Consider the following 26,850-nt stretch of genomic DNA (forward strand, 5'->3'; position numbering starts at 1 on the left):
TCATCACTAAATACGGCACCTATTGTTATAATGTAATGTCGTTTGGACTAAAAAATGCTGGTGCAACTTATCAACGCCTAGTAAATCGAATGTTCAAAGAACAAATAGGAAAATAAATGGAAGTTTACATTGATGACATGTTAGTTAAGTCCCTGCGAGCAGAGGACCATTTGAAACATTTGCACGAGACCTTCGACATACTGAGAAAGTACAACATGAAGCTCAACCCGGAGTAGTGTGTGTTTGGGGTCAGCTCAGGCAAGTTCCTCGGCTTCATGGTATAAAATAGGGGAATCGGGATCAACCCTGATAAAATCAGATCCATCGAATCTATCACGGTCATAGACAATGTCAAGGCTGTACAAAGGTTAACGCGGCGCATAGCCGCCCCAGGGCGATTCATCTCAAGGTCCTTATATAGAAGTCACCGGTTCTTCTCATTGCTTAAGAAGAAGAGTAATTTTGCATGGACCCCGGAATGCCAACAAGGCTTAGAAGAACTAAAACAATACCTACCAAGCCCGCCATTGCTTCACACCCCTAAAGCAGACAAGCAACTCTACTTATACTTAGCAGTCTCGGAAATAGCGATAAGTGGGGTCCTAGTTCGAGAAGAGCAAGGTACACAATTCCCTATTTACTATGTTAGTCGGACATTAGGTGAGGCCGAGACCAGATTACCGCACATAGAAAAATTAGCGCTTGCCTTAATAAGCACCTCTAGGAAATTAAATCCATATTTCCAATGTCACCCAATTTGTGTTGTAACTACCTATCCCCTTCGCAATATTTTGCACAAACCCGAACTCTCAGGTCGATTGGACAAATGAGACGTCGAGATCAGTGGGTATGATATCCAGTATCAACCCTGAATGGCCATCAAGTCTCAAATCCTAGCAGACTTTGTGGCCGACTTCATGCCAGCCCTCATGCCCGAGGTCGAAAAGGAACTATTATTAAAATCGCGTACATCGTCGGGGGTGTGGACCCTCTTCATAGATGGCACTTCGAATGTGAAGGGGTCCGGGATGGGCATCTTTTTAAAGCCACCCAAGGGTAATATAATTAGACAATCTATTAGAACTTCGAAATTAAGTAACAATGAGGTCGAGTATGAGTCAATGATTGTAGGTCTCGAGCTGGATAAAAGTTTGGGAGCAAAGGTCATCGAGGCCAAATGTGATTCCTTACTTATGGTAAACCAAGTCAACAGGACTTTCAAAATCCGAGAAGACCGAATGCAAAGGTACTTGGACAAGCTATAGGTGACTCTACATCGATTTAAAGAGTGGACCTTACAACATGTACCTCGGGAACAGAATAGCGAGGGAGATGCCCTTGCAAACTTAGGGTCATCGGTAGAAGATGACGAACTTAGCTCGGGGACTGTCGTACAACTCTCAAGATCAATGATCGAAGAAGGCCATGCCGAAATAAACTCTACAAGTCTGACCTGGGATTGGAGAAATCAATACATCGAATATCTAAAGAACGGGAAGATCCCATCAGACCTGAAGGAGTCAAGGACTCTACGCACAAGGCAGCGCGGTTCACCTTGGCCGAGGATGGAACACTATTTAGGAGAATGTTTGATGGACCATTGGCGATATGTTTGGGACCGGGAGACACCGACTACGTCCTGCGGGAGATTCACAAATGCACTTGTGGAAAACATTCTGGTGCCGAGTCATTGGTTCACAAAGTTATCAGAGCAGGGTACTATTGGGCCGGTATGGAAAAGTACACAAAAGAGCTCGTTAGAAAGTGCGATAAATGTCAAAGGTATGCGCCGATGATTCACCGGCCCGGGGAGCGTCTTCACTCGGTCTTATCACCAACGCCGTTCATGAAATGGAGGATGGACATTGTCGACCCTCTCCCTTCGTCCCCAGGTAAAGCTAAGTTTATTTTACTTATGAATGATTATTCTTCTAAGTGGGTTGAAGCACCGTCTTTCGAGAAACTCAGAGCAAAAGAAGTCATAGAATTCATTTGGGACCACATTATATGTCGATTCGGGATCCCTGCCGAGATTGTGTGCGATAAAGGAAAACAGTTCATCGGCAGCAAAATGACTAAATTTCTCGAGGATCACAAGATTAAAAGGATTTTATCAACACCATTTAATCCCAGTGGGAACGGACAAGCTGAATCTGCCAACAAGACCATCATTCAAAATCTCAAGAAGCGATTGACCGACTCTAATGGTAAATGGAGATATATATTACCCGAGGTTCTTTGGGCGTACCGCACGATGTCGAAATCTAGTACAGGGGAAACACCATTCTCTTTAGTCTATGGTGCCAAAGCTCTTATCCCGGTCGAAGTTGGGGAACCTAGCCTCAGGTTTTGATATGCAACAAAAGAATCGAATCACGAGGCTATGAATACGACCCTAGAATTGTTGGATTAAAGATGAGAAGCCGCCCTCATTCGATTGGCCGCACAAAAATATCGAATCGAAAGGTATTATAATTGAAGGGTCGATCTTCGACATTTTACAAATGGGGACTTGATGCTAAGAAAGGTCACCATCAACACTCGAAATCCGAATGAAGAAAAACTAGGTCCAAATTTCGAGGGACCGTATCAGGTCCTCGACATCATTGGTAAAGGATCTTACAATTGGAACGTATCGCTCCTAAAAAGATACTACTACTAAGGTATGACCTTTCCATTTTCATTTATATTTTAAAATAACCATTTGCAGGTGTTCGATCAGGTACGGTGATGGATTCTTCAACACAAAGTCTTTAGGTATGAAAGCACGCATTGCACTCTTTTTCCCTTAGACCGGTTTTTGTCCCAAATGTGTTTTTCCGGTAAGGTTTTTAACGAGGCAACCATTGTTCCTGATAACTTAGAGCAATTCAATAGTATCCGAGACTTATTTACAATTAACCTTGAATACTGGGGGGCATCACCCTCGGGTGTCAACTTTTATTGCAAGAAAATTACTTCGTGACAGCTGGGTCTCGATAGGTAAATTTTGTAAAGGCCAAACGGTCGAATGAACCGTGCCCATATAGGTTGCTTGAGCCCCGACATCAAACATGTACGCATGTATAATCATCTATTAAGAGAAGTATTTTTCCTTTCCAATATCTCATGTCTTAGAAAAATTATACTTTAAAATTCCATATTCTCGATCTATTGTAAAAATATGCTTAAGGGCCAACAATAACAGAAGTTCGAACAACTAACCCCACACTCGGGGACTGTCGTCCGAAAAATAGACGAAGGTCAAATTATCACAACTTCGAGATTATAAGACCTTAAAGGCAACCCTCAAATTTTATAGGCCACGACCACCCCACTCGGGGATTACCCCACTCTGGGACTGACACTTTGGGCAAGCTCGAAGTGAAATGAGAAAAGAAGCCTAAGAGGCAAGTCCCAAATAAAAGGCTACGGCCGAATCAACATGGTTCAGATACGTCCAAATTCCGTAATAAAACAAGCCTTCGAATACTTTCACAAACCGGTTAAACAGGCTACCCTCGGCAAAATTACAAATGGGTTCGATAATATCAAGCCTCGAAAACCCTAATGGGTACAAAATTGTTCGGACTCCCGAACAATTCCTTATTTTGTGCTAAGGCATAACAAATTTTATATAACAATAAGCATTTCAAGCCGAAAAAGGGAAAGTCGTTCTTTTACAAAGGCCATATCGGCCTGATCCAAAAGCCTAATGGCCATCTTTTGTTTTGAGTTCAAGAAATCATCCTCGCTCAATTAAAATCTAAGGTTTACCCTACATTGAGTTTGAGCAAGCACTCACTCGTTTGTAAAAACTACACTAGTCCGGCTTCGGTCAAAATTGCCTAAGCCTTGAACCTGTGAATGCAATTTCATAAGGTATAAATGAAATAAAAATTTCATAAGGCCGAAATAAAATAAAGACACGACGGAAAGGAAAAAAATCTTTATATATATAAAGTTATTTACAAGGGCTGCTGCAAGCTCCGTGGGCTGCTGCAAGCTCCGTGGCGAGCATCTCCCGATTGGAGGTTACTAAACCCAACTGAGTTTGAAGCTCCTCGATTTTCTTGGTTTGCACCAAGTTTTTCTCTTTCAAGCTTTGGAGCTAAATCTCAGCCGAGGCTAGTTGAGCTCGAGAAGCCTTCTTCTCCAAGGCAAAGCGGTCCATGGTCTGCCTCCATGTTATGGTTTCCGCCTTCACCACATCTACTTCACGAAGTTGCCCGATCATCTCGAGTTTTTGTTGAACCTATGAGATCGAACTGTTAGCCGTCACACCCAAACAGATGCCATAAACTTCTAAGATTTTTATTACCTACTCGGTAAGGTCGCTTTGTTCCTTTCGAGCCTCATCTAACTCAACTCGAAGGCCCCTGGTTTCTTCTTCTTTCTGCTCACTCAGAAGCTTGAGGGCATTCTTCTCCTCAGTGAGCCCTTAAATTTCAGCCTCATATCTACCCAGATCTCCTCGAGATATTGAAAGGGCTTCATGATAAAGCACTGAGGCCTACACAAATAAAATAAAAAGAGTTAGTCAATAAGAGAAAAACACGAGTATGAAAACTAGTATTGACAAAAGGAGTTGGAGCTTACCCGATTCAAAGCCTGCTAGGACTCGTTAAAGAGGCACGGTGCTCCCACCTCATCCATCAGAGCTTGGTCCTCCTCCGTGACCAGGCCCTGAAGATAACTCGCCACCCCTACGAGGGCGGCAAAGACTCGTGCATCCTCCAGGATCGAGATAATGATTGCCGGTTTGCACTCAGGATTCACACTAGGGGCCGGAAACTGGCTGGTCAATCTGTAGCTCGAAGAAGTTCCACCCAAACTCTTCCTCGGTATCTCTAAGTCGCTAAAGCTAACAATATCTTTGACCCATGTGAAATAACCACAGAAAGGGTCTTCCCCTCCGTGGGCTCCTTCTAAGTAAGGAGTCTTCATAACTTGAGCCTCCCGAATTGTCTCCTCTGAAAATGAAGGGAGTGACGGAGAGTCTCCAACTTCTATTACCCCAAGTGTGTCTCTTGGGGCATTCTCTCTGTCTCTAGAAGCCTCGAGGCTGGCCTCTTTTCACCTCGAGGTGAGGCACCTTCGGCCTTTTCCAGTTCGGGGGCTCCACCCAAGTCTCCTATCGAGGCCCTATCAGTTTGGGGCAGAATGTTTTCGACTCCTACCGGCTCGGCGGACTTTTGAGCCTCAAAAGTCATCTTTACTCGGGCCACCAGCCTGGAGTCGTCTTCTCTTTCTTTTTCTTCTTCCTCTGCCCCCCTTATGAGTTGAATTAACTCCACCGACAAGGGGATAATGTTCTCGTTTGGCTTACGAGCCACTCTCTTCTTAGGCTCAGGTCCCTCGAAGGTCGATGCCATCTTTCTCTTGCTCTCCTTTGCCAGCTTCAGGACGAGGAGAGGGGTTTCTTCTTCACTAGAGGGGGGTCTCATGACTGCATCTTTGCCGAGACCTACAGAAGAAGAAATTGAGTTAGTTTGGAGGAATGTTTTAATCGAATCATTATACACATGAAAAAGGCTTACCATGGTTTTTGGCTTCCTACCACCCTTTCGATAAATCACTCCATGCGCACTCAGCATACGTTGAGGCCGAAACCAGACTCCTGACCCAGCTCTCGAGATGGAGAACTGCCCTCGGCATCCAGGCAGCAGCTACACCAAAAAAGAGCGTCGATAAGAGAAAGTGAAGAAATGAAACTAACATGCAGAAACTGATAAATTATACTTACGCTTCATGTTTCATCTCTCGGGGAACGACGTTCTCTCAGCCGGAATCAGGTCTGAGGTCCTCACCCGGATGAATCGACCTATCCAACCCCGGTCTTTGTCCTCATCTATGCTTGATATGAAAGACTTGGTGGCCTGGCATTGGAGTTTTATCAACCCACCTCGGTAGATCCGGGGGCTAAATAACCTTATAAGGTGGTTGAGGGTAAAGGGGAGCCCGTCGATTTTGCTCACAAAAAATTGGAGCAGTATGACAATCCTCCAAAATGAGGGGTGGATTTGTCCTAAGATCGCTTGGTATTTATAGCAGAAGTCCAAAATAACTGGATCGAGGGGACCCAGCGTGAAAGGGTAAGTGTAAACACTCAAAAACCTTTCCACGTGGGTAGTGATGTCTTCTTCGGGGGCCGGCATCACCACATCTTTGCCTTTCCAGTTACAATCTTTGTTTACTAGCTTGAGGAAGTTCTCAGGTATCGAGCATATGTATCTCGATACCGGATCGCATCGACCGGAGACTGAAAACGTTTTCTCGATCTTAAAATCGGAACTAATGATGCAACCCCCGGAACACACTCCTCAGGGTGTGGTTCCACCGGTGTTTTCTCGTCGGCCGGCCGAGATGATGAAGCGGCTTCCTTTTGTGGCATAGTCTTTGACACTTTTGCCATTTAGTTTTAGGGTTAAAGAAGTATGAAGATGATAATATTTGGTCACTTCTGTCGCTTACGTCACGGTGATGACATCATGACAAATCGAGATAAAGGTCGAAGACTCAATTCAAATCTTGTCATTACACTCCAAAAAATGAGGGGACTATCTGTATACGGTTAAAACCGGGCTCACCCGATTTTGTTGGTTAACCTAGACAAAGATGGTGGCTCAAGGATCGACCCCGTATTACATCGGACCAAGACATGAAGATGAGGTACCGAGCTCGGGATTCGAAGTACTAGTCAAAGTTCGAGACCAATGATGATCGAGGCCAAACAGGACAGACATCGAGTAAGACCGGAGATAGTGTGCTAACGGATAGCCGAAATATCCGTAACCATTCGAGGATCATGGCGAAAATCTTGGAATGGATCAAATCAAGAACGGTTATTTAGCTAATCATATGATTTTCTTCTGTAATTAGAATTGTACCATAAATGGAATTCCTCTACTATATAAAGGGGAGTTCTAATCATATGTAACCATCTAACTCTCGCATATCAAAGCAATACAATACTCTTTTATCTCTTATACTCTCTTGTTCATCAGTTAATATAGTGTTACTCAGTCGGTTCGAGGGCGATCTAGCTCGAGGGTCGAATTGCATTTCAATACTGGTTTGCTTTATTTTACTGTTAATTTCTATAATTAATCATCATATTTATCAATTGGTATTAGATAAAATCATGTGTCCTTAAAACATAAGGGCCATAAAACCTAAGGGAATCAGGTCCGAAGTCTTCACTCGAACAAACCTGCCCATCCCGCCTCGATCCTTGTCCTCGTCTATGCTCGAGAATCAAACCTTGGTAGCCCGATGCTGAAGTTTTATTAACCCACCTCGAAAGAGGCGAGGGCAGTACAATCGAATGAGATGGTCGAGGGTGAAATGCATCCCCTCGATTCTGTTCACGAAAAAACGAACCAAAATAACGATCCGCCAAGAAGAAAGATGGATCTGGCCGAGGGTTATTTGGTATTGATGGCAGACAACAAGAACAACCCAGTAAAATCCCACTAATGGGGTCTGGGGAGGGTAATGTGTACGCAGACCTTACCCCTACCCCGAAGGAGTAGAGAGGTTATTTCCGAAAGACCCTCGGCTAAAAAAACAAAAAGACAAAAGGGCAAAAAGGGAGACAATATTAGTATCACAACAACAATCATAGGATAAATAGGAACACCATAAAATTTAGAAGAAAGATGCAAAGAAAGGGAGGCAATATTAGTAAATATTGGTATCACCACAACAGTCATAAGAAAAATAGGAACACCATGAAATCTAGAAGAAAGATGTAAAGCAAAAGCGATAACTAGTAAATAGGACCTGCACTGAAAAGCGAACTAGTAAGCCACAACATTCCCACTAGTTATCTTAGATAAAAACCCTACATGGCTAGTCCCACCATGTTACAAAGTAAGGCACAACTCAACTACCTCCTAACCTAAAACCCTAATACTCGACCTCCACATCTTCCTATCAAGTGTCATGTCCTCGAAAATCTGGAGCCTCGCCATATCCTGCCTGATCACCTCTCCCCAATACTTCTTAGGATGCCCTCTACCTCTTCTCGTGCCCTCCGTAACCAGCTGCTCACACCTCCGTACCGGAGCATCTGGGCTTCTCCTCTGAACATGTCCGAACCATCTAAGCCTCGCTTCCCGCATCTAGTCATCGATGGGAGCCACATGCACCTTCTCCCGAGTATCATCATTCCTAATCTTATCTATCCTAGTGTGCCCGCACATCCACCGCAACATCCTCATTTCAGCTACTTTCATCTTCTGGATATGTGAGTTCTTAACGGGCCAACACTTAGCCCCATACATCATGGCCAGTCTAACCACCCCTTTATAAAACTTACCTTTGAGTATCGGTGGCACTCTCTTGTCACACAGGACTCCAGATGCTAACCTCCACTTCATCCATCCTCCCCCAATAGGGTCGAGAGGACCTAACGTGAAAGGGTAAGTATACACACTTAAAACCCTTTCACATGGGTGGTGATATCTTCTTCAGGAGTCGGGATTACTACTTCTTTGTTCTCCCAATTGTAATTTTTTCTTTTCTGTTCAAGGTACCCCTCGGTTATCGAACATATATACCTCGATACTGGCTCACATCGGCCAGGAACCGACAAGTCTTTCTCGACCTTAAAATCAGAGGTAAGAACACACGCCCTAGGAACGCACTCCTCAGGAAGTGGCTCCACCGGTGTTTTGTCGGCGGCAGACTGTAAAGAAGAAGCTTTTTCTTTTTGAGGAATGGTTTTTGATGTTTTTTCCATTTTGGATTTAAAGATCGAAAATAGAAGAAGGTAACAAAGATTTGATGTTTTTGAAGAAAGATTTTGCAATAAAAAATTACAGATTTACAGATGAACTCAAAAGAAAAACTTGAAAAATTTGGAGATTGAAGATGTAAAAGTGATAAATGGTAAAAGGAGGGGCTATTTATAGATTGAGCAATGACGGTCCAATATCAACGGTAGCCGACCACCGTCTGACATGCATTAAATGCCTTGGTAAACTAAATCGACGGGACAACTATCACGTACGTCATGGTCGGGCTCGATGCAAACGTCAGTGCATATCCAATCGAGCCGTTGGAAAATCATATCGTTTCTCGCCACATCCTTCCCGAGAAATGAGGGGACTATCAGTATATGATCGAAACTGATTTCGGCCTTCGTACGACTGATCAAGATGGGATCATATTGGACCGAAGAATGTCTTCATACCATCGAGATTGGATCCGAAGATGGCACAAACGAGCTTCAAATTTCAGGTACAGGTCAAATACCGAGTTCGAAGTCATTATCGAGCTCGAGTCCGAATCGAACTATGATGAGATGTGATGGAATCGAGCTTAAGGGCCAGAGGCCAACCGATACCGAGCCCAAGTCATTACCGGACTCCGAGTCGGCATCGACCTCAAACCCGCATCGAGCTCTAAAACTGGAAACCGACCAATGCTGAGTCCGATCAAGATCGAGCTTATAGATAAGAGCCGTTGCAGCCGCACTAAGGGAGAGAATCTCGGCGGAAATTAGGAAAAACTGATTTATCATGTGTTCCCCACTATGTATTTTAAATTATATCTAAAGTAGGATCCTCCACTATAAAAGGGATAACTATATTTCTATAAAGGAGGAAGTTTCGCATACATTGTAACTCAGATATCATACACTACCATATTGAAGAATTATCCTTTTTTAGCTTCATAGATTGATTCATCTTGCTAAATCCATAAATCATTCTCTTTTTAACTCTGCTTATTTTTTATTCTTTACAATCAATACTCTATATTTTCTATTTACTCTTACGATTTGTGTCAAGTTATAGCACATACCCTTAGAACTACGTACAAATTCATCTCTATCCGTTTTTCGGGTAAACAACTATATTTCCGACTTTCACCATTTTCAAGAACTCAAATAAATTAAATTAAGCAAATTAAAATTGTATATGTTGCTTTCATTATCAAACTAACTTCTCAACTATTAGTGTAATGTTTTCTTTCACTACCTCGATCTATTAATCTCTGTGTTTGTTCACAACATCATTTAAATTCAAATGAATGTAATGAAATGAATTTCAAACTCAGATTTGGAATACAATGATCAAATGCTCAACTTATGCTGAGTAGACTAAATTTATGCACCACAAACATTAAATGACCGCTTCAAGAGAATAAATTACATAGTTATTCATTTAAATTAGCATTATTTTCAGCCATTATGCTTCATTTAGAAGTATATTTTAAACTTAGGGGTTAAAATTGAATATGAAACATTAGGAAGAGTCGAAGAGGCAAGAAAAAGTAAAAGAAAACAGACTGGAAGGCACCAAATCCAAATCAATTAACTATTCCTATAAAAGGGCACATAAAGTTACTCCACAGATGGGTGAAAAAGATTCCACTCCAGCTAACAGAAGAGAAAAATGAGAGAAAAATCCATAGCTGAAGTTGAGAAAAAGCACAAAGCCACGACGATTGGCAGGAGCAGCACATTCTTTTAAAGATGAATCAAAGGTGTAAAAAGAAAGCAAGAAAGAAAAGCTTCTTTCATTATTCTACTCTTTACGTATCTCACTGAGGACATGGTCGTGGCGTTTATCTGTCAGAATACTGTTGCAAAGTTGGCTTTGCACTTTTTTGTATAGTGGCTACTTCTCAAGGAAATTTTTGATATATGAAAATAGAAAATGTAGAATGGTTGTTTGCTGTCTCTTTCAGCTGTGTAATACATTTTCTTTATGGGTTTTACGCATTTGATCTTTTCATATCAAAATAAAGTTTCCTATCTAAGTAAAGTTTTTAGATGAGATATTCATATACTGTAATGTGGTATTAGTCTAATATGGAACAGAGTAGGCAGAGGTTCTCAGTTGGAGGCTCACTACCACTCATTAACAAAATAATTTCACATGTTTGGCTAGAGAAAAGAAGGCAGGTACGTACGTGAGGAGACATGTTACTGACCTAAGGTTTCATTGGAAAATCATGAATCTATGGGTGTGGAATTGATACTGCAGACATAGCCGGATCTAGGATTCGAACTCTACGAGTTCAACCTCCAAAATTCTTAACATTGAACATATTATATTTTAAAAGCTATAGGTTTATATTTACTAGTTTTGGTAGATTTTTACCCATAAATTTATATTCCGTGTCCAAAATACTGGATTTAGTTGAACCCGGCATTCCTACGCTGCATTCGCCCCTAACTGCAGAAGCTAGCGTTGACTGAAAAATAGTAGAATTAGTTATTTGAAATGGAAGAGCGTATGAAGAAGTATAGGCAATTGAGTCCAGAGAGAGCTAAAGTGTGGACAGAGAAATCGCCCAAATATGTGCAGCAGCAGCCCCAGAAGAATGATGGCAAAGTGCCAGTGGTATATTATCTATATAGAAATCAACGGCTTGAGCATCCTCATTTCATGGAAGTACCCCTGTCTTCACCTGATGGCCTACACTTGAGAGGTAATATAATATGGCTCTGATTATTCATTTAGATACATTTGATGAATATGATTAAAGTAACTAAGTCAGAAATTCTGGTCATTGCTTTAATTTATATGTGTTCTTGCACTTTTGAAGATGTAATCGAGAGGTTTAACGTTTTGAGAGGCAGAGGAATGGCTTCGTTGTACTCTTGGTCCTGTAAGAGGTAAAAACTAGTCCAAGATTTTTTGTATTTACTTGTCTTTTGTTCTATTTGTAATACGCACTTCACAATTCTGAGATTGCTTATATATACAGAAGCTACAAGAATAGATTTGTGTGGCATGATCTTTGTAAAGATGACCTAATTCTTCCTGCTCATGGTAATGAATATGTTCTCAAAGGCTCAGAGCTTTGTGAAGAATCCAATTCAGGTAACTATTTCGATCTATTTTTTGGATGGGAGAAGAACAAGTAACAAGTATGGCTGCATCAATTCTTCATTGAAACCACAGGTATAGCTGGGCCTCACGTTTTTCTTTCTCCAGGTCACTGCAGTCCAGCGAAAAACGAGAGACTGTCAAATCCGAAAGTATTACCAGAACCTCCATCCTCTAGAAGCCAAGATAATTCCTCTCCTTCGTCTAGCACATGTGCGAAGAATTCTTGTAAAGGTGAACCATCAGTTCCAATTCCAGGTTCTTTGGATGTAACCGCAGAGTCCAGTTCTGTTAAATGTTCTTCGTGTAATGGATCGTTAAGGTTGAAAGAGAACAAGATCAATAATACTGTTGGCCTGGCTGATGCTTCCACTCAAAATCAGGAAAATGGAAGCAGAAAAGGTGTTTCAATGACAAATGAGTCTGCAGATATATGTAGCGCCAGCGATGGTGGTAGATCAGATACCTTGATATCTCTCATCAGATCGGATGTGAGCAAGCTCAGCAGCTTTAAGACACTTGCCAGCAAAGAGGGTCGGGGTTCATCAGCAAAACTAAAGCCTTCGAATATGCTAATGCAACTAATCTCTTGTGGATCAATTTCAGTGGAGGATCATAGATTTGGCCTTATACATACATACAAACCAAGATTAAGTTTAGGGAAGCTTGATTGCCTGACAAGGAATCAGAGGTTAATGGGGTTGGAAAATGAGGAATATTTCTGTGGAAGCTGGATGGAACCTACTATCCCCAAGGAACGAGTGCCTGCCTTAAAGCGATCATGTTTCACTGCAGAGAGGTTGGTATTTTGGTTACACTTGCTACACTGAATGTTGTTTTCTACGCAGTAAATACTTAATAGGAGTTTCTTCTGTGTGGAACCTTAAACTTTCTTTGAATTTGGAAAAAATTATGGCCTTGAGAAACCACGATTATATCTCAACTAAGTTTCCGCACTGTGTAGTTTTTAATGATATCTGCCTACTTAACCTGTCTTTTAACAATATTCCTGGCCTCGCATGTCAACCTTCGTTAGACATATCATCCATTTGATTCTTATGTTAGTAATTTCTTAGACCTTTCTCATATTGTTCTCCTTTCTTATGATCGTGGGGGTAGTAGACTCCAAATTGTCTAGGCTTTAACAATCTCTACAATGTGTTGTAATGACCTTCCTGTGCTTCTATGTCCATGGTTATCTTGGCGTATTATCCTGTTAACTTATGTTTAATTCTTTCTTAACCCTTCCACATATTTTTCACCACTCGAATAGATCAGTATTCTGAAATTACTTAAAAGAACTCCTTGTAAGTTACATTGACAATAATGATCACCATTATATTGAAGATCTACTGTGTTTTAGAACTTATGGCAACAATTTTGTGACTTGCTGAGTAGCCCCACTTGCTGCTTGTTTGATAACATTCTGACTTCTTCCCACTAAAGTGGTTTTAGTATTTATCGAAAGAGGGATATGCCTTAGCAATTGTGTGGATAATTAACAGAATCAGAGATTTCCTTACAGTTTACTAGCCTTTCTCTAGTCTGAAATAATATGCCATGTTCTCAGTGTTTTGATTTTTTAAGTTGATTATACTTTGTGTATTCAGATATTTCTTGGTTTTTCTTGCTATACTTAAAAGGAATTCCGCGATGCAGGAGTAATGGAGACGCAGTTGAAGATAAAAAGGAGCCGAGCTCCACATGCTCAAAATGCAATGGACATTCTACCAAGGCTTCCCTGAATAATCTGCCAAACAATGAGTCAATTAGATCCCCTCTTTCTGAAAGTCCAAGAACCTCATCTGAAGGAGTAGACATTTCAAGAACGATTTCTTCTGGCATATCCACAAGCGGAAGTAAACGAATCACAGAGCCTTTCCGAGAGAGAAACATTCCAAAGGGATAGACTCTTGTAGAAATGAGAAAGAAAATGGGATACAAATTGAAGAAAGGTAAGTTTTGGCTAACTAAACATATACTAATTTGCTTGATCGCAAGTTGTTTAGGTTGTGTTTCATTTGTTTCTAACAGACTTGCTTCCGGAGCTTAAATTATAATACTCTAAAACTCCCTTAAACTATCCAACTTTTGTTAGTTCCTACTGTAACTATTCAGTGTTACGAAAACTCCCAGAACTATATTCTCCTTCATACTAAAACCCCCTCGTCATATTGTTTGAGCTGTTTTTAGTACACGTTCTTAATTAGTAAAACAAATGCTATGTGGCACGACGCGTGGCTATATAACTTTGCTTAATGTAAAAACGTGTTTAATTATTATTCTGTTTTCTTTTTCTAATTATTCTTTTCTTTTTCCTTTTATTTTGTTTCTTCTTTTCTTTTTTTCTTCTATAACCCTACGTTTCCCAGCAAAGAACATGAGTTTGCAGACGATTTTTCAAGCAACTTTTTCTCCTTCGTTTTATTTTCTTTATTACTTCTCTTGCGCATCTCCCCCTCCCCCCTCTCTTACACACAAATCACGCTTTCAAGAAAAAAGTAAATCTTTTAAAGAATAAATCAAAATCTGCAAAGAGAAAAAAAAAATTTAATGAAATTTTATACGTCACCATACAATTGCATTTAGATCAGTAAAGTAACGAAGAACAAGAATGGAAGAGAACTTTATTAAGTTAATTTTGAACAAAACAGTTGTATGGGTTATATCAAACCCAACTGGCAAATTACAAGGAGGATATTTCAGAATTGAAATTAAATAAAGAAATTAAACCCAAATCCTCACTAAAGGCCAAAAAGAAACGATCACAAAGATTTTATCGTAAGAAATTAAGCCCAAATCCTCAATAAAGGCCAAAAAGAAACGATCACAAAAATTTTATCGTAAGAACATTGTGAAGGAGCATGATCCAAACCATCCGACTAACCCAAGAGATATCATCTTAGGGACATGGCTAAGGATTGAGATAAGAGTAAAATAAGAAAGGGGTTAAAAAATTTAAGAATAAACACGACATGGAGATTTTTTTAGAGGAATTCAGTTGAAGAATAAAAAAGAAAGGTAAAAAGATGAAGAAGAAAGATGGAAAAAAAATGAGGAAGGAAGCTTATAATATAAAGAAAATAAGGAGAAAATTAAAAAAATACAAAATTTTAAAAAGGGTCAGGCTAATTAGCGACACATGGTCAGGTGGGGCCTTTTTGATAGCATTTTCAGCAGTCATATTCCCCTTTATGAGTTATTTCACATATTATGCCAGATAATCAATGATATTTGGCTATAATTCTATGGTATAGTACATGACTTACGTTACATTTTGGTCTTCTAGTGATAAATGTGCAACATTTGAGGGTAATTGAGTTGATTTTATGTGTAGGACCATTTGATCACAAAGTGAAATAAAAGTTACACACAATGATATTGAAAATACAAAAATAGAGCACGAAAGGGAAATCAACGCAAGGCACGGAGGAGACTAGGCCCTAGGCCGCAAACCACTTGGCCTAGGGCGAGCTCAAGCTTGCGCCTTACCTGGCGTCGCGAGATTGTGTCCTTGCTTCTCTCCAGGACTCGTGAGGTTGGCACCTCGCCCTACCTCGCACCCATGCCCGTGCCTAAGAGAAGATTGTTTCCTTGTTGATTTTGGACTTGGAGACTTGGGCCCTAACATATAAATACCCCCTATGCATTTCTAAGAAGGGGGTGGACGTTATTATGAAGGCAAGAAGGGCTAAGGAACATAAACGGAGCAAGGAATCATCTCATCTTCCATCCTTAATCTAGTATTTATAGTTTTTATGGTTCAAAAAATATTTTGATTGTTCCTATGATCATGAGTAGCTAAAATACCTTTTGTTCTAGGGTTACGGGTCGTTCTTGAATATTGATGTTTGATGGTTGTTGAGATTACCTGATTTAATCATATTAATTTGTTTATTCAATCTCTTGCTTAATTATTTTACTACATAGCTAACTGTAGAATACAATCTACGTATTTATAGTTATGACGACCTGATCGGTCGTTTTGTGTAATTAAGCCTCGTTTTCCCTTTTCATGCTTCACACATGTGAGTTTAAGCTTTTATGACTTGCGGGGTTGATTAGTTCTGTTCTGGGAAGCCTTTGGGTTGATTTGGACCCTTGATTCACGACTTAGAAACTTTAATTTGAAAATATTTACCAAAACTTTGACTTTTGTGAAATGACCCCAGAACTGTATATGTATGAGTCTGATAGTTTCGTATCATGATTACGGACTTAGGCGTATGTGGGGAATTGATTTTGGAAGTCCGTAGGTTGATTTGTGTTGATTTGCAAAAATTTGGCAATTTAAAGTTGAAAAGTTTGACCGTAGGTTGACTTTTAGCTATCGAGATCGGAATTCAATTTTTGGACTTGGAATAGGTCCGTTATGCAATTTAGAACTTGTTTGCAAAATTTGGCATCGATCGGAGTTGATTTGTAGTATTCAGACGCTAAGTCGTAATTTTAGAAGCTCTTGAAATTTTTTTCGAATTTCATGCATTTTTGAGTTTAATTTGTAGTTTTAGATGTTATTTTTGTGTATTGATCACACGAGCGAGTTCATATGATATTTTTAGACTTGTGTGAAAGTTTATTTTGGAGCCTCGAGGGCTCGGATGAGTTTCTAATATGTTCTGGTGTGGGTTGGACTGGAAATTGCAGAAAATTTATGTCTGGTACTCTGGTGTCGCAAATGCGAATACCAGGCTCGCATTTGCGAACGTAACAGGAGAGGGGCTGATGTCGCAATTGCAACCTCACCTTCGCATTTGCGAAGCAGTTAGGATTTGCACATAGTTCGTACTTGTGAACAATAGGTCGCATTTGCGAAGGTCTTCTGGGATGGGCTAGGTTCGCAATTGCGATGATGTTGTTGCAATTGCAAGGGCAACCGGGGTCGTAAATGCGATCCCATCTTCGCATTTGCGAAGTGTTTCCTCAAGCCTTCAGTCCACATTTTTGAGGCTTTATTCGTAATTGCGAACCCATGTTGCAATTGCGACATCTACAACTGATCAAATAGTTGGGAGACGGGATTTTTGAGTTCATTCTCTCATTTTTGAACCCTAGACTCGGTAGGAGATGACTTGGAGAAGAGATTTTCACATACAAACCTCGGGTAAGTAATTCTAACCTAATTCTAATCATATTTCATTAACATATCTTGGATTTTAACATCAAAATCATGTGAATCAAAGTAAAAATTTGTGAAATTTTACCAAGTTTTTGAAAAATAAGAAATTAGTATTAAGAGTCGAACTTGACTCGAATTTTGAAACTAATCACATATATGAACTCGTGGGGTTATGGGCAGACGAAATCTACCATTGGACCCGTCTTTTGACCGGGCGAGTCCCAGGTTGACTTTTGTTGACTTTTTGAGAAAAGTGTAAAGATCAAAGATTTATTTATTGTAATTGTTTTCTGATGCATTGGTTGGTTGAGTTAATTTTGGTTAGATTTGAGCCGTGTGGAGGCGTGTTTTAAGCGAAAAGCGATTTTCGAGGGTTGAGCTGGCTTAGTCGAGGTAAGTGTCTTACCTAACTTCGTGTGGGGGAACTACCCCTTAGGTTTGCTATTGGTTATCCAATTATGCTAACTGAAATCTATGTACTCAAGGTGATGAGTGGGTATACGGGTGGTACGTGGTAATTGATCATTTTAGGCTATTTAGACTATTCACATGCTTAATTGAAATGCCATACCATGTTCTAAATCCCCATAGTCAATTTATCCTTAATTGTATTTGATTATCCGTACATTCCTTAGTTTTCTTGCCTAGAACTTGTTCTATAACCTACTTGATTAATTGCTTTCATGCTTAGTTGAACTTGTTGTCTCTTTTAATTGTTACATGATATCTCTTCATTGATAATCATCATTATTTGAAGTTATTGTCCGTGTTATCTCTTTCCATATTATATTCGTTACTTGAAGTAATTGTTCACATTATCTCCTTGTGGATTTCCATTAATTGAGGCTCATTGTTAACTATTATCTCCTTAATTGCAAATTAGTCTTAGCTAATATCGTGGTTATGCATTATTTCTTTCATTGCTGAGTTCATTGGTGTTGAAGTTGTAAAAGTCGTTAATACATTGAGGCGATGTTGGTTATTATTGAAACCTCTATGTTATTGAGCATTTTTATTCATTGTTGTTGTTGATATTCTTGTATACGTTGTGGTGGAGCCGTGGGCTATTGTTGTTAAAACATTGATATTGTTGTTGTTAGCAAGTTATTATAGAGGGGCACTTGTGGTGCGAATTGTTATTGTGATATGTTATTGACGTGCATGCGGCGGTATAAGGCTTGGAGTTGATGTGCATGCGGCGGTATAAAATGGGACTTATGTGCGTGTTGGTTGTAGGGGAACTACGTGAAGATACACTGCGTAATAAGGTGGGTTAAAGTGCGTGTAGCTATTTCGGAAAAAATTATTTTCAAAACTTATTTTCAAATGTAAGGCGCACGCGGTGGTATAAGGAAAGATTGTAATTGATATTGATAAATGCGAATACGAGAAAGTACCTCCGTTTTGATTTTATTATACACGAGGCGGTACCTCGATGCGATTCTTGTTGTTTATTTGATGCTGCAAAGTGTTTTAGTGGGATATATATCTTGTTGTTTCATTCTTTATTGTTCTATCCGTTGTTGTCTGTACATGATCGTTGTAGATTTTAGTTTCTTCTTTATCATGCTATTTTCGTTGTTGATTTCTGGTACTAGTTCATGCTATTACCTTATTTCGAATCAGTTGTTTCTTCAGTTCCCATTTTATACCCATATTTCATTTTCGTATTGCTTATTTATATCCTAGTATGTGTCTTGACCTAGCCTCGTTACTACTCTACTGAGGTTAGGCTTGATACTTACTGGGTACCGTTGTGGTGTACTCATACTACGTTTCTGCATATTTTTGTGCAGATCCAGGTACTTCTACTCGTGTCAGTCGATAGAGACCCCTGCTAGCTGCTTCTATCGGAGACTTCAAGGTATGTCTGCTCGGCGTTCGCAAGCCTTGGAGTCCCTTTCCCTTACTCTTAGTTACTGTTGTATTTGCTCGCAAATAGTGGTGTATCTGATATTTTAGCTATTCCATAGTGCTTATGACTCTGTTCCACAGTTCTTGGGGATTGTACGTTTGAGATTTTACTTTTTTAGTAGTTATATGAGTTTATCAAATTAGGTTTGAGTATTTTGTCATTTAGCTCTGTTTAATTTATATCAAATATTAGGTTTACCTAGTCGTAGAGACTAGGTGCCATCACGACATCATATAGAGGGATATTGGGGTCGTGACAAATTTGTATTAGAGCTCTAGGTTCATAGGTGTTACGAGTAATAAGCGGGTTTTAGTAGAGTCTAGTAGATCGGTGCGGAGACGTCTGTACTTATCTTCGAGAGGCTACGAAACTGTTAGAAGAACTTCATTTCTTTGATTCCTTATCGTACGAATCAGTTGATTTTGAAAACTAAATTTTTGACTTTCTATTCTCTCACAGATTCTAAGGACACGCACCGCTGGATTCGACAATCATACACCCGTGACCCCAGCTAGAGCCGCGAGAGGCTGGGGCTGGGGCACAGGCCGAGGACGGGCACGTGGTGCAACTAGAGCACCTGCCCGAGCTACGACAGAGGAGCCACCACAGTAGCTCCAGTCAGGGGATAGGCACCCGAGACGCTTATTGCCACTCCAACATTCTGAGCATGTTCAATACCTTAGCTCAGGCGAGGTTGATACTACTTGCACCAGACATATCTTAGGCTGGGAGAGGACCATAGACTCCCGTGACCCATACCCTAGAGCAGCGGGTCCAAGTTGAGCAAGTCCCAGAGGTTATATCGGTACAGCCTATTGCTCCGGTTCAGCCCGCGGTTAGGGCAGCATCATCTGAGGAGGAGCAACTTAGGATTGAGAGGTTCAAGAAGTACCACCCTCCTACTCATAGGGTTTTCTTGAAGAGTGCCACCGTATCCTCCACACTATGGGTATTGTGGAGACGAGTGGGGTTGCTTTTACTGCGTTCTAGCTAAATGGAGCGGCATATTAGTGGTGGTGAGCGTACAAGTTGGGTAGCGCAGTTGAGGCAGCTTCACTTACATGGGATCGGTTTTCAGAGTTTTTCTTAACAGAGTTTGTTCTCAGACCCTTCGAGATGCTTGGCCCGTGGAGTTTGATCAGCTCTGCCAGGGTGCTTTGAAAGTGTCAGAGTATGCTGTCCGATTCAATGACTTGTTCCGGCATGCAACTGCCTTGGTTGCTACAGTCAGAGAGCGAGTCAGTCGATTCATTGAGGGGCTCAACCAGAGTATTAGACTCAGCATGGCTAGGGAGTTGGAGTCAGATACTTCGTATCAGCAAGTAGTTGAGATTGCAGAGGCTGGAGGGTATGCGAGGCCGGGAGAGGGATGATACCCACCACATAGTTAGAGACTGCCCCAGACATAGGAAGGGTGCACCTCCATAGGCCACTCAGGCTCCATAAATTCAGTCTGATCCACCGACTTCACAGGCCATGGTTGCTGCCCCAGTTGCCACTCCACCCGCAAAGTCAGCTGGGGGTGGAGGACGGGTGGGCAGAGGTCGCCGTAGAGGGGGAGGGCCAGCCAGATGCTATGCTGTTCCAGGCAGGACAGAACAGTCGCTTCAGATGCAGTCATCACAAGTATGGTTCCGATTTTCCATAGAGATGCATCAATCTTATTTGATCTGGGATCCACTTATTCATATGTGTCATCTTACTTTGCTCCGTATTTGGATATATATCGTGATTCTCTGTGTTCTCCCATTTATGTGTCCATGCCCGTGGGAGATTCTATTATTGTGGACCGTGTGTATCGATCGTGTCTAGTTGTTATTTGTGGTTTTGAGACCAGAGTCGATCTATTATTGCTTAGTATGGTAGACATTGATGTTATTTTGGCCATGGACTGGTTGTCACCCTATCATGCTATTCTAGATTTTCACGCCAAGACCCTGACACTGGCTATGCTAGGTTACCAAGGCTAGAGTGGAATGGTGCATTAAAATATGTTCCTAGTAGGGTTATATCATTTCTAAAGGCTCAGCGGATGATTATCTAGCATTTGTGCGGGATGTCAATGCTGGTATTCCTACCCTTGAGTCAGTTCTGATAATGAGAGACTTTCTAGATGTATTTTAACCAGATCTTCCGAGCATGCCGCCCTTGTCTATTCCGCCGTATCGTATGGCCCCAGTGGAGCTAAAGGAGTAAAAATGAGTAGTTGGAAGAGTTGCTTGATAAGGGATTCATTCGGCCTAGTGTGTCACCGTGGGGTGCTCCGGTCTTGTTTGTATAGAAGAAGGATGGTTATATGCGCATGTGCATTGATTATCGGCAGTTGAACAAGGTTACAGTGAAGAACAAGTATCCATTTCCACGCATTGATGACTTATTTAATCAGCTACAGGGTGCCGGAGTGTTGTCAAAGATTGACTTGCGGTCAGGTTATCATCAAATAAAGATTCGGGAACCGGATATCCCAAAGACTGCCTTTAGGACTCGATATGGTCATTACGAGTTCCTTGTGATGTCTTTTGGGCTTACCAACGCTCCAACATCATTTATGCACCTGATGAACAGTGTATTCCAACCATATCTTGATTCATTCGTCATTGTCTTTATTGACGACATCTTAGTGTACTCCCGCAGTCGTGAAGATCACGAGCATCACCTGAGGATCATGCTCCAGACCTTGAGAGAGAAGAAGTTATATGCAAAGTTCTCAAAGTAAGAGTTCTGGCTTGATTCAGTGGCATTTGGGTCATGTGGTGTCGAGTGAGGGGATAAAGGTAGACCCGAAGAAGATTGAGGTAGTGCAGAGTTGGCCCAGACCGTCTTCAGCTACTAAGATCCGGAGTTTCCTTGGTTTGGCCGGGTATTATCGTCGTTTCGTTGAGGGCTTCTCATGTATTGCTACACCTATGACTAGATTGCCCGAGAAGGGTAACCGTTCAGATGGACCGAGGAATGTGAGGCGAGCTTTCAAAAGTTCGAGACTGCATTGACTACAGTCCCAGTGTTAGTGTTGCCTACTGGCTCTATGTCCTATATAATGTATTGTAATGCGTCACGTGTTGGCCTTGTCACGGTGTTGATATAAGGAGGTAGGGTGATTGCCTACGCGTCTCGACAACTAAAGACCCCTGAGAAAAATTATCCAGTCCATGACTTGAAGTTAGCGGCCATTGTTCATGCATTAAAGATCTGGCGACACTATTTGTACGGTGTTCCTTGTGAGATCTTTACCGACCACCGGAGTCTATTGCATCTGTTCAAATAGAAAGGTCTTAACTTGTGGCAACAAAGGTTGTTAGAGTTACTTAAGGACTATGATATCACCATTCTAAATCATCTCGGGAAGGCCAATGTGGTGGCTGATGCCTTGAGTCGAAAGGCGGAGAGTTTGGGTATTTTAGCATATCTACCGGTATCTGAGAGGCCATTAGCATTGGAGGTTTAGGATTTAGCCACCTAGTTTGTTAGATTGGATGTTTCGGAGCCCAGTCGAGTTCTTGTCTGCATGGTTTCTTGGTCTTCTCTAGATGACTGTATCAGAGAGCATTAGTATGATGACCCCTATTTGCTTGTCCTCAAGGACATGATTAAGCACGGCGATTCCAAAGAGGTTACTATTGGGGATGATGGTGTGTTGGGGATGCAAGGCCGGTTATGTGTGCTAATGTGGATGGTTTGCATGATTTTATTCTTCAGGAGGCCCACAGTTCGCGGTACTCCATTCATCCGGGTTCCGCTAAGATATTTCAGGATTTGAGAAAGCACTACTAGTGGAGAATAAAGAAAGACATAGTGGAGTATGTAGCTCGGTGCCTAAATTTTCAGTAGGTGAAGTGTGAGCACCAGAGGCCTGGCGGTTTGCTTCAGAGACTTGAGATTCCCAAGTGAAAATAGGAGCATGTCACCATGGATTTTGTTGTTCGGCTCCCACAGACTCAGAAGAAATGTAATGCGGTGTGGGTGATAGGGGATAGGTTGACCAAGTCGGCTCACTTCATTCCGGTAATGACTACCTATTCTTCAGAGCAGCTGGCTCGGATCTATATCAGCGAGATTGTTTGACTTCATGGCATGCCAGTATCCATCATCTCTAACTGGGGTATGCAGTTTACATTGCACTTCTAGAGAGCTGTACAACACGAGCTAGGCACACGAGTTGAGTTGAGTACAACCTTTCACCCCAGACGAACAATCTAAGCGCACTATTTAGATATTGGAGGATATGCTTCGCGCATGTGTTATGGATTTCGAGGGTGCTTGGGATCCGTTCTTGCCACTTGTGAAGTTTGCTACAACAACAACTACTAATCGAGTATTCAGATGGCTCCATATGAGGCCCTATATGAGAGACGATGTCATTCCCCAATTTGTTGGATCGAGCCGGGTGAGGCTAAGTTATTAGGCACAGATCTAGTTTGAGATACTTTGGAGAAGGTCAAGATGATCCAGGATCAGCTTCACTCATTCCATTCTAGACAGAAGAGTTATGCAGATAAGAAGGTTCACGATGTTGCATTCATGGTTGAAGAGCGAGTCTTGCTCCAGGTTTCACCCATGAAGGGTGTGATGTGATTGAGGAAGAAGGGCAAATTGAGCCCTAGGTATATCGAACCTTTTGAGATCCTTGAGAGGATTGGGGAGGTGGCCCACAAGCTTGCCTTGCCACCTAGTTTATTTGTGGTTGATACGGTGTTCCACGTCTCTATGCTCCGGAAGTATTATGGTGATCCGTCTCATGTTTTAGACTTTAGCACAATCCAGTTGGACGAGGATTTGACTTATATTGAGGAGCATGTGGCTATCTTCGACCGGTAGGTTCGAGAGTTAAGATCAAAGGATATCGCTTCATTGAAGGTTCAGTTGAAGGGTCATCCGGTCGAGGAGGCGACTTGGGAAAGTGAGCACGACATACAAAGTCGTTATCCTCACCTATTCACCACTTTAGGTATGTCCTTATGCACGTTCGAGGACGAATGCTTGTTTTAAGAGGGGGAGAATGTGACTACCCGATTAGTCATTTTATGTAATTGCGCCCAGTTTCCCTTTTTCATGCTTCACATATGTGAGTTTATGCTTTTATTACTTCCGGGGTTGATTAGTTCCCTTCCGGGAAGCCTTCGGGTTGATTTGGACCCTTGATTCTAGACTTATAAGCTTTAATTTAAAAATATTGACCAAAACATTGACTTTTGTAAAGTCGACCCCGGAACTGTGTTTTTATGAATTCGTTAGCTTCATATCGTGATTTTGGACTTGGGCGTATGCCCGAAATTAATTTTGGAAGTCCGTAGGTTGATTTGTGTTGAATTGCCGAAATTTGGCAACTTAAAGTTGGAAAGTTTGACCGTAGGTTGACTTTTAACTATCGAGCTCGGAATTTGATTTTTGGACTTGGAATAGGTCCATTATGGCAATTAAAACTTGTTTTCAAAATTTGGCATCGATCGGAGTTGATTTGATAAGATTCGGACGTTTAGTCATAATTTTAGAAGCTCTTGAAAATTTCTTTTAATTTCATGCATTTTTTGAGTTTAATTTGTAGTTTTAGATATTTTTTTTGTGTTTTGATTGAGCGAGCGAGTTCATATGATATTTTTGGACTTGTGTGAAGGATTGGTTTGGAGCCCCGAGGGCTCGGATAAGTTTCGGACACGTTCCGGAGTGGGTTGGACTGGAAATTGCAGAAAATTTATGTCTAGTGCTCTGGTGTCGCAAATGCGAATACCAGGCTCGCATTTGCGAAGGTGACAAGTGAGGGGCTGATGTCGCAATTGCGACCTAACCTTCTCATTTGCGAAACAGTTAGGATTTGCACATAGTTCACAATTGCGAACAATAGGTCGCATTTGCGAAGGTCTTCTGGGATGGGCTAGGTTTGCAATCATGATGATGTTGTCGCAATTGTGAGGGCAGTAGGGGTCGCAAATACTATCCGATCTTTGCATTTGCGAAGTGTTTCCCCAAGCCTCATTGCCGCATTTGTGAGGCTTTATTCGCAATTGCAAGGGTTTGCAATTGCGAACCCATGTCGCAATTGCGACATCTGCAACTGATCAAATAGCTGGAGACGTGATTTTTAAGTTCATTCTCTCGATTTTGATCCTTAGACTCGGTAGGAGACGACTTGGAGAGGATATTTCACCTACAAACCTCAGATAAGTAATTCTAACCTAATTCTAATCATATTTCATCAACATATCTTGGATTTTAACATCAAAATCATGTGAATCAAAGTAAAAATTTGTAAAACTTTGCTAAGTTTTTGAAAATAAGAAATTGAGTTTTGATGTCGAATTGAACTCGAACTTTGAAACTAATCACATATATGAACTCGTGGGGTCATGGGTAGACGAAATCTACCATTGGACCCAAGTTCTGACCGGGCGGGCCGCAGGTTGACTTTTGTTGACTCTTTGGGAAAAGTGTAAAAATCAAAGCTTTATTTATTTCAATTGTTTTCTCTTGCATTGGTTGATGATATTGAGTTAAATTTGGGTAGATTTGAGCCGTGTGGAGGCGAGTTTTAAGGGAAAAGCGATTTCTGAGGGTTGAGTTGGCTTAGTCGAGGTAAGTGTCTTGCCTAGCTTCACATGGGGGAACTACCCCTTAGGTTTGATATTGTTGATCCAATTGTGCTAAGTGAAATCCGTTGCTTGTGCTGGTCGATAGAGATCCCTGCTAGCTGCTTCTACCAGAGACTTCAAGGTATGCCTGCTCGGCATCCGCAGGCCTCGGAGTCCCCTTCCCTTACTCTTAGTTACTGTTGTATTTGCTCGCAAACAGTGATGTATTATATATTTTAGCTACTCCATAGTGCTTATGACTCTGTTCCACAGTTCTTGGGGATTGCATGGTTGAGATTTTACTTTTTAGTAGTTATATGAATTTACCAAATTGGGTTTGAGTATTGTCATTTACCTCTTTTTAATTGCTATGAAATATTAGGCTTCCCTAGTCGTAGAGACTAGGTACCATCACGACATCCTACGGATGGATATTGGGGTCGTGACAATAGTTGTACTTGAAAGTGAAAGCTATAGATTATATATAGGATTGAATAGAGTAAGTTCTTAAATTCGGGCACCGGAGCATTAGATTTGCGATTAGGATAGACATATTCTAATTGCCTTACTTGGTTATTAATTCATGAGGTACACGTGCATTCTAGTTAATGCGGATTCTATAGACATATAGTATTAGGTTGGCTTGAATAGGCTAGCGAGGTGTAGAAAAAACCTTGCAAGAAAACTTAACCATGCTAATCAACAAATCAGATAGATTAAGTAGTTAAATCCAATGAAAAACTAAATAGGATAGACAGTAATCCCATAACCCCGGAATATCCCCATCTTATCGAATTCTCTCCTAAGTTGTTTGTGTGTTTTACGTGCATTCTTGTCTTCTTGATTTCCTGTTAGTTTTTGCTGTAATTTTAGTTAAATAAAAATCACAATCATCTTCCAAAAAATCACCTGAGTAAATAACTCGTAACTAGTTTAGCTTAGACGACCGTTGATCATAAGTCCTCGCGAAAACGGTACTTTTTTATTACTTTATTACTTGTTAACCGTGTATACTTGAGATTGTATAGGCCCCAACAAGTTTTGGGCGTCGTTGCTAGGGACTTACATTAGCTATTTTTCTGAATAAGATTTTATTTGGTATTTGTTCAAGTTATAATTTTTGCACTCTTTCTACTTCAATATGTGTTCACGTTGAATGCTACGGAGAAGCGAAAGATTGAACAACCTTCCTCTTTACAATCCTGAACATGAAAATTCTTCCATAAGGAGGGAGGCCGAAGCGAGAGATAGAACGGAAGAGTTGTGCATCTTAGTCTAGCCACAATCAATAGAGATGGTAGAAAACAATGAGTGATTGGTGATAGAGGATGCAAGGTCTAATCTCGCAAACATGATGCATTCTTTCGTAATGCCTAACATAATTGGTCACTTTGAGCTTAAGAAGTACATGGTGCAACTAATTCAGTC

At 41.0% G+C, this 26,850-nt stretch overlaps 1 protein-coding gene across 1 annotated transcript; it reads left to right on the forward strand.

Moving 5' to 3' along the window:
* Positions 1-10,725: 10,725 nt before the first annotated feature.
* Positions 10,726-14,123, forward strand: LOC104111073 (protein SOSEKI 3-like). The gene is made up of 5 exons (XM_033659949.2): positions 10,726-11,424; positions 11,542-11,611; positions 11,704-11,819; positions 11,934-12,624; positions 13,485-14,123. Exons 1-5 carry the CDS (start codon positions 11,217-11,219, stop codon positions 13,732-13,734), a joined length of 1,335 nt encoding a protein of 444 aa, XP_033515840.1. The 5' UTR covers positions 10,726-11,216; the 3' UTR covers positions 13,735-14,123.
* The last annotated feature ends 12,727 nt before the right edge of the window (positions 14,124-26,850 follow it).

This window comes from Nicotiana tomentosiformis, chromosome 2 (genome assembly GCF_000390325.3).
Source record: "Nicotiana tomentosiformis chromosome 2, ASM39032v3, whole genome shotgun sequence".
In the NCBI taxonomy this organism is placed as follows: domain Eukaryota; kingdom Viridiplantae; phylum Streptophyta; class Magnoliopsida; order Solanales; family Solanaceae; genus Nicotiana; species Nicotiana tomentosiformis.

Coding starts and splice junctions, on each gene's coding strand:
- LOC104111073 (XM_033659949.2), top strand. CDS start 11,217: ATGGAAGAGCGTATGAAGAAGTATAGGCAATTGAGTCCAGAGAGAGCT. Junction 11,612..11,703: donor TACTCTTGGTCCTGTAAGAG/GTAAAAACTAGT, acceptor TTATATATACAG/AAGCTACAAGAATAGATTTG. Junction 12,625..13,484: donor TCATGTTTCACTGCAGAGAG/GTTGGTATTTTG, acceptor TCCGCGATGCAG/GAGTAATGGAGACGCAGTTG.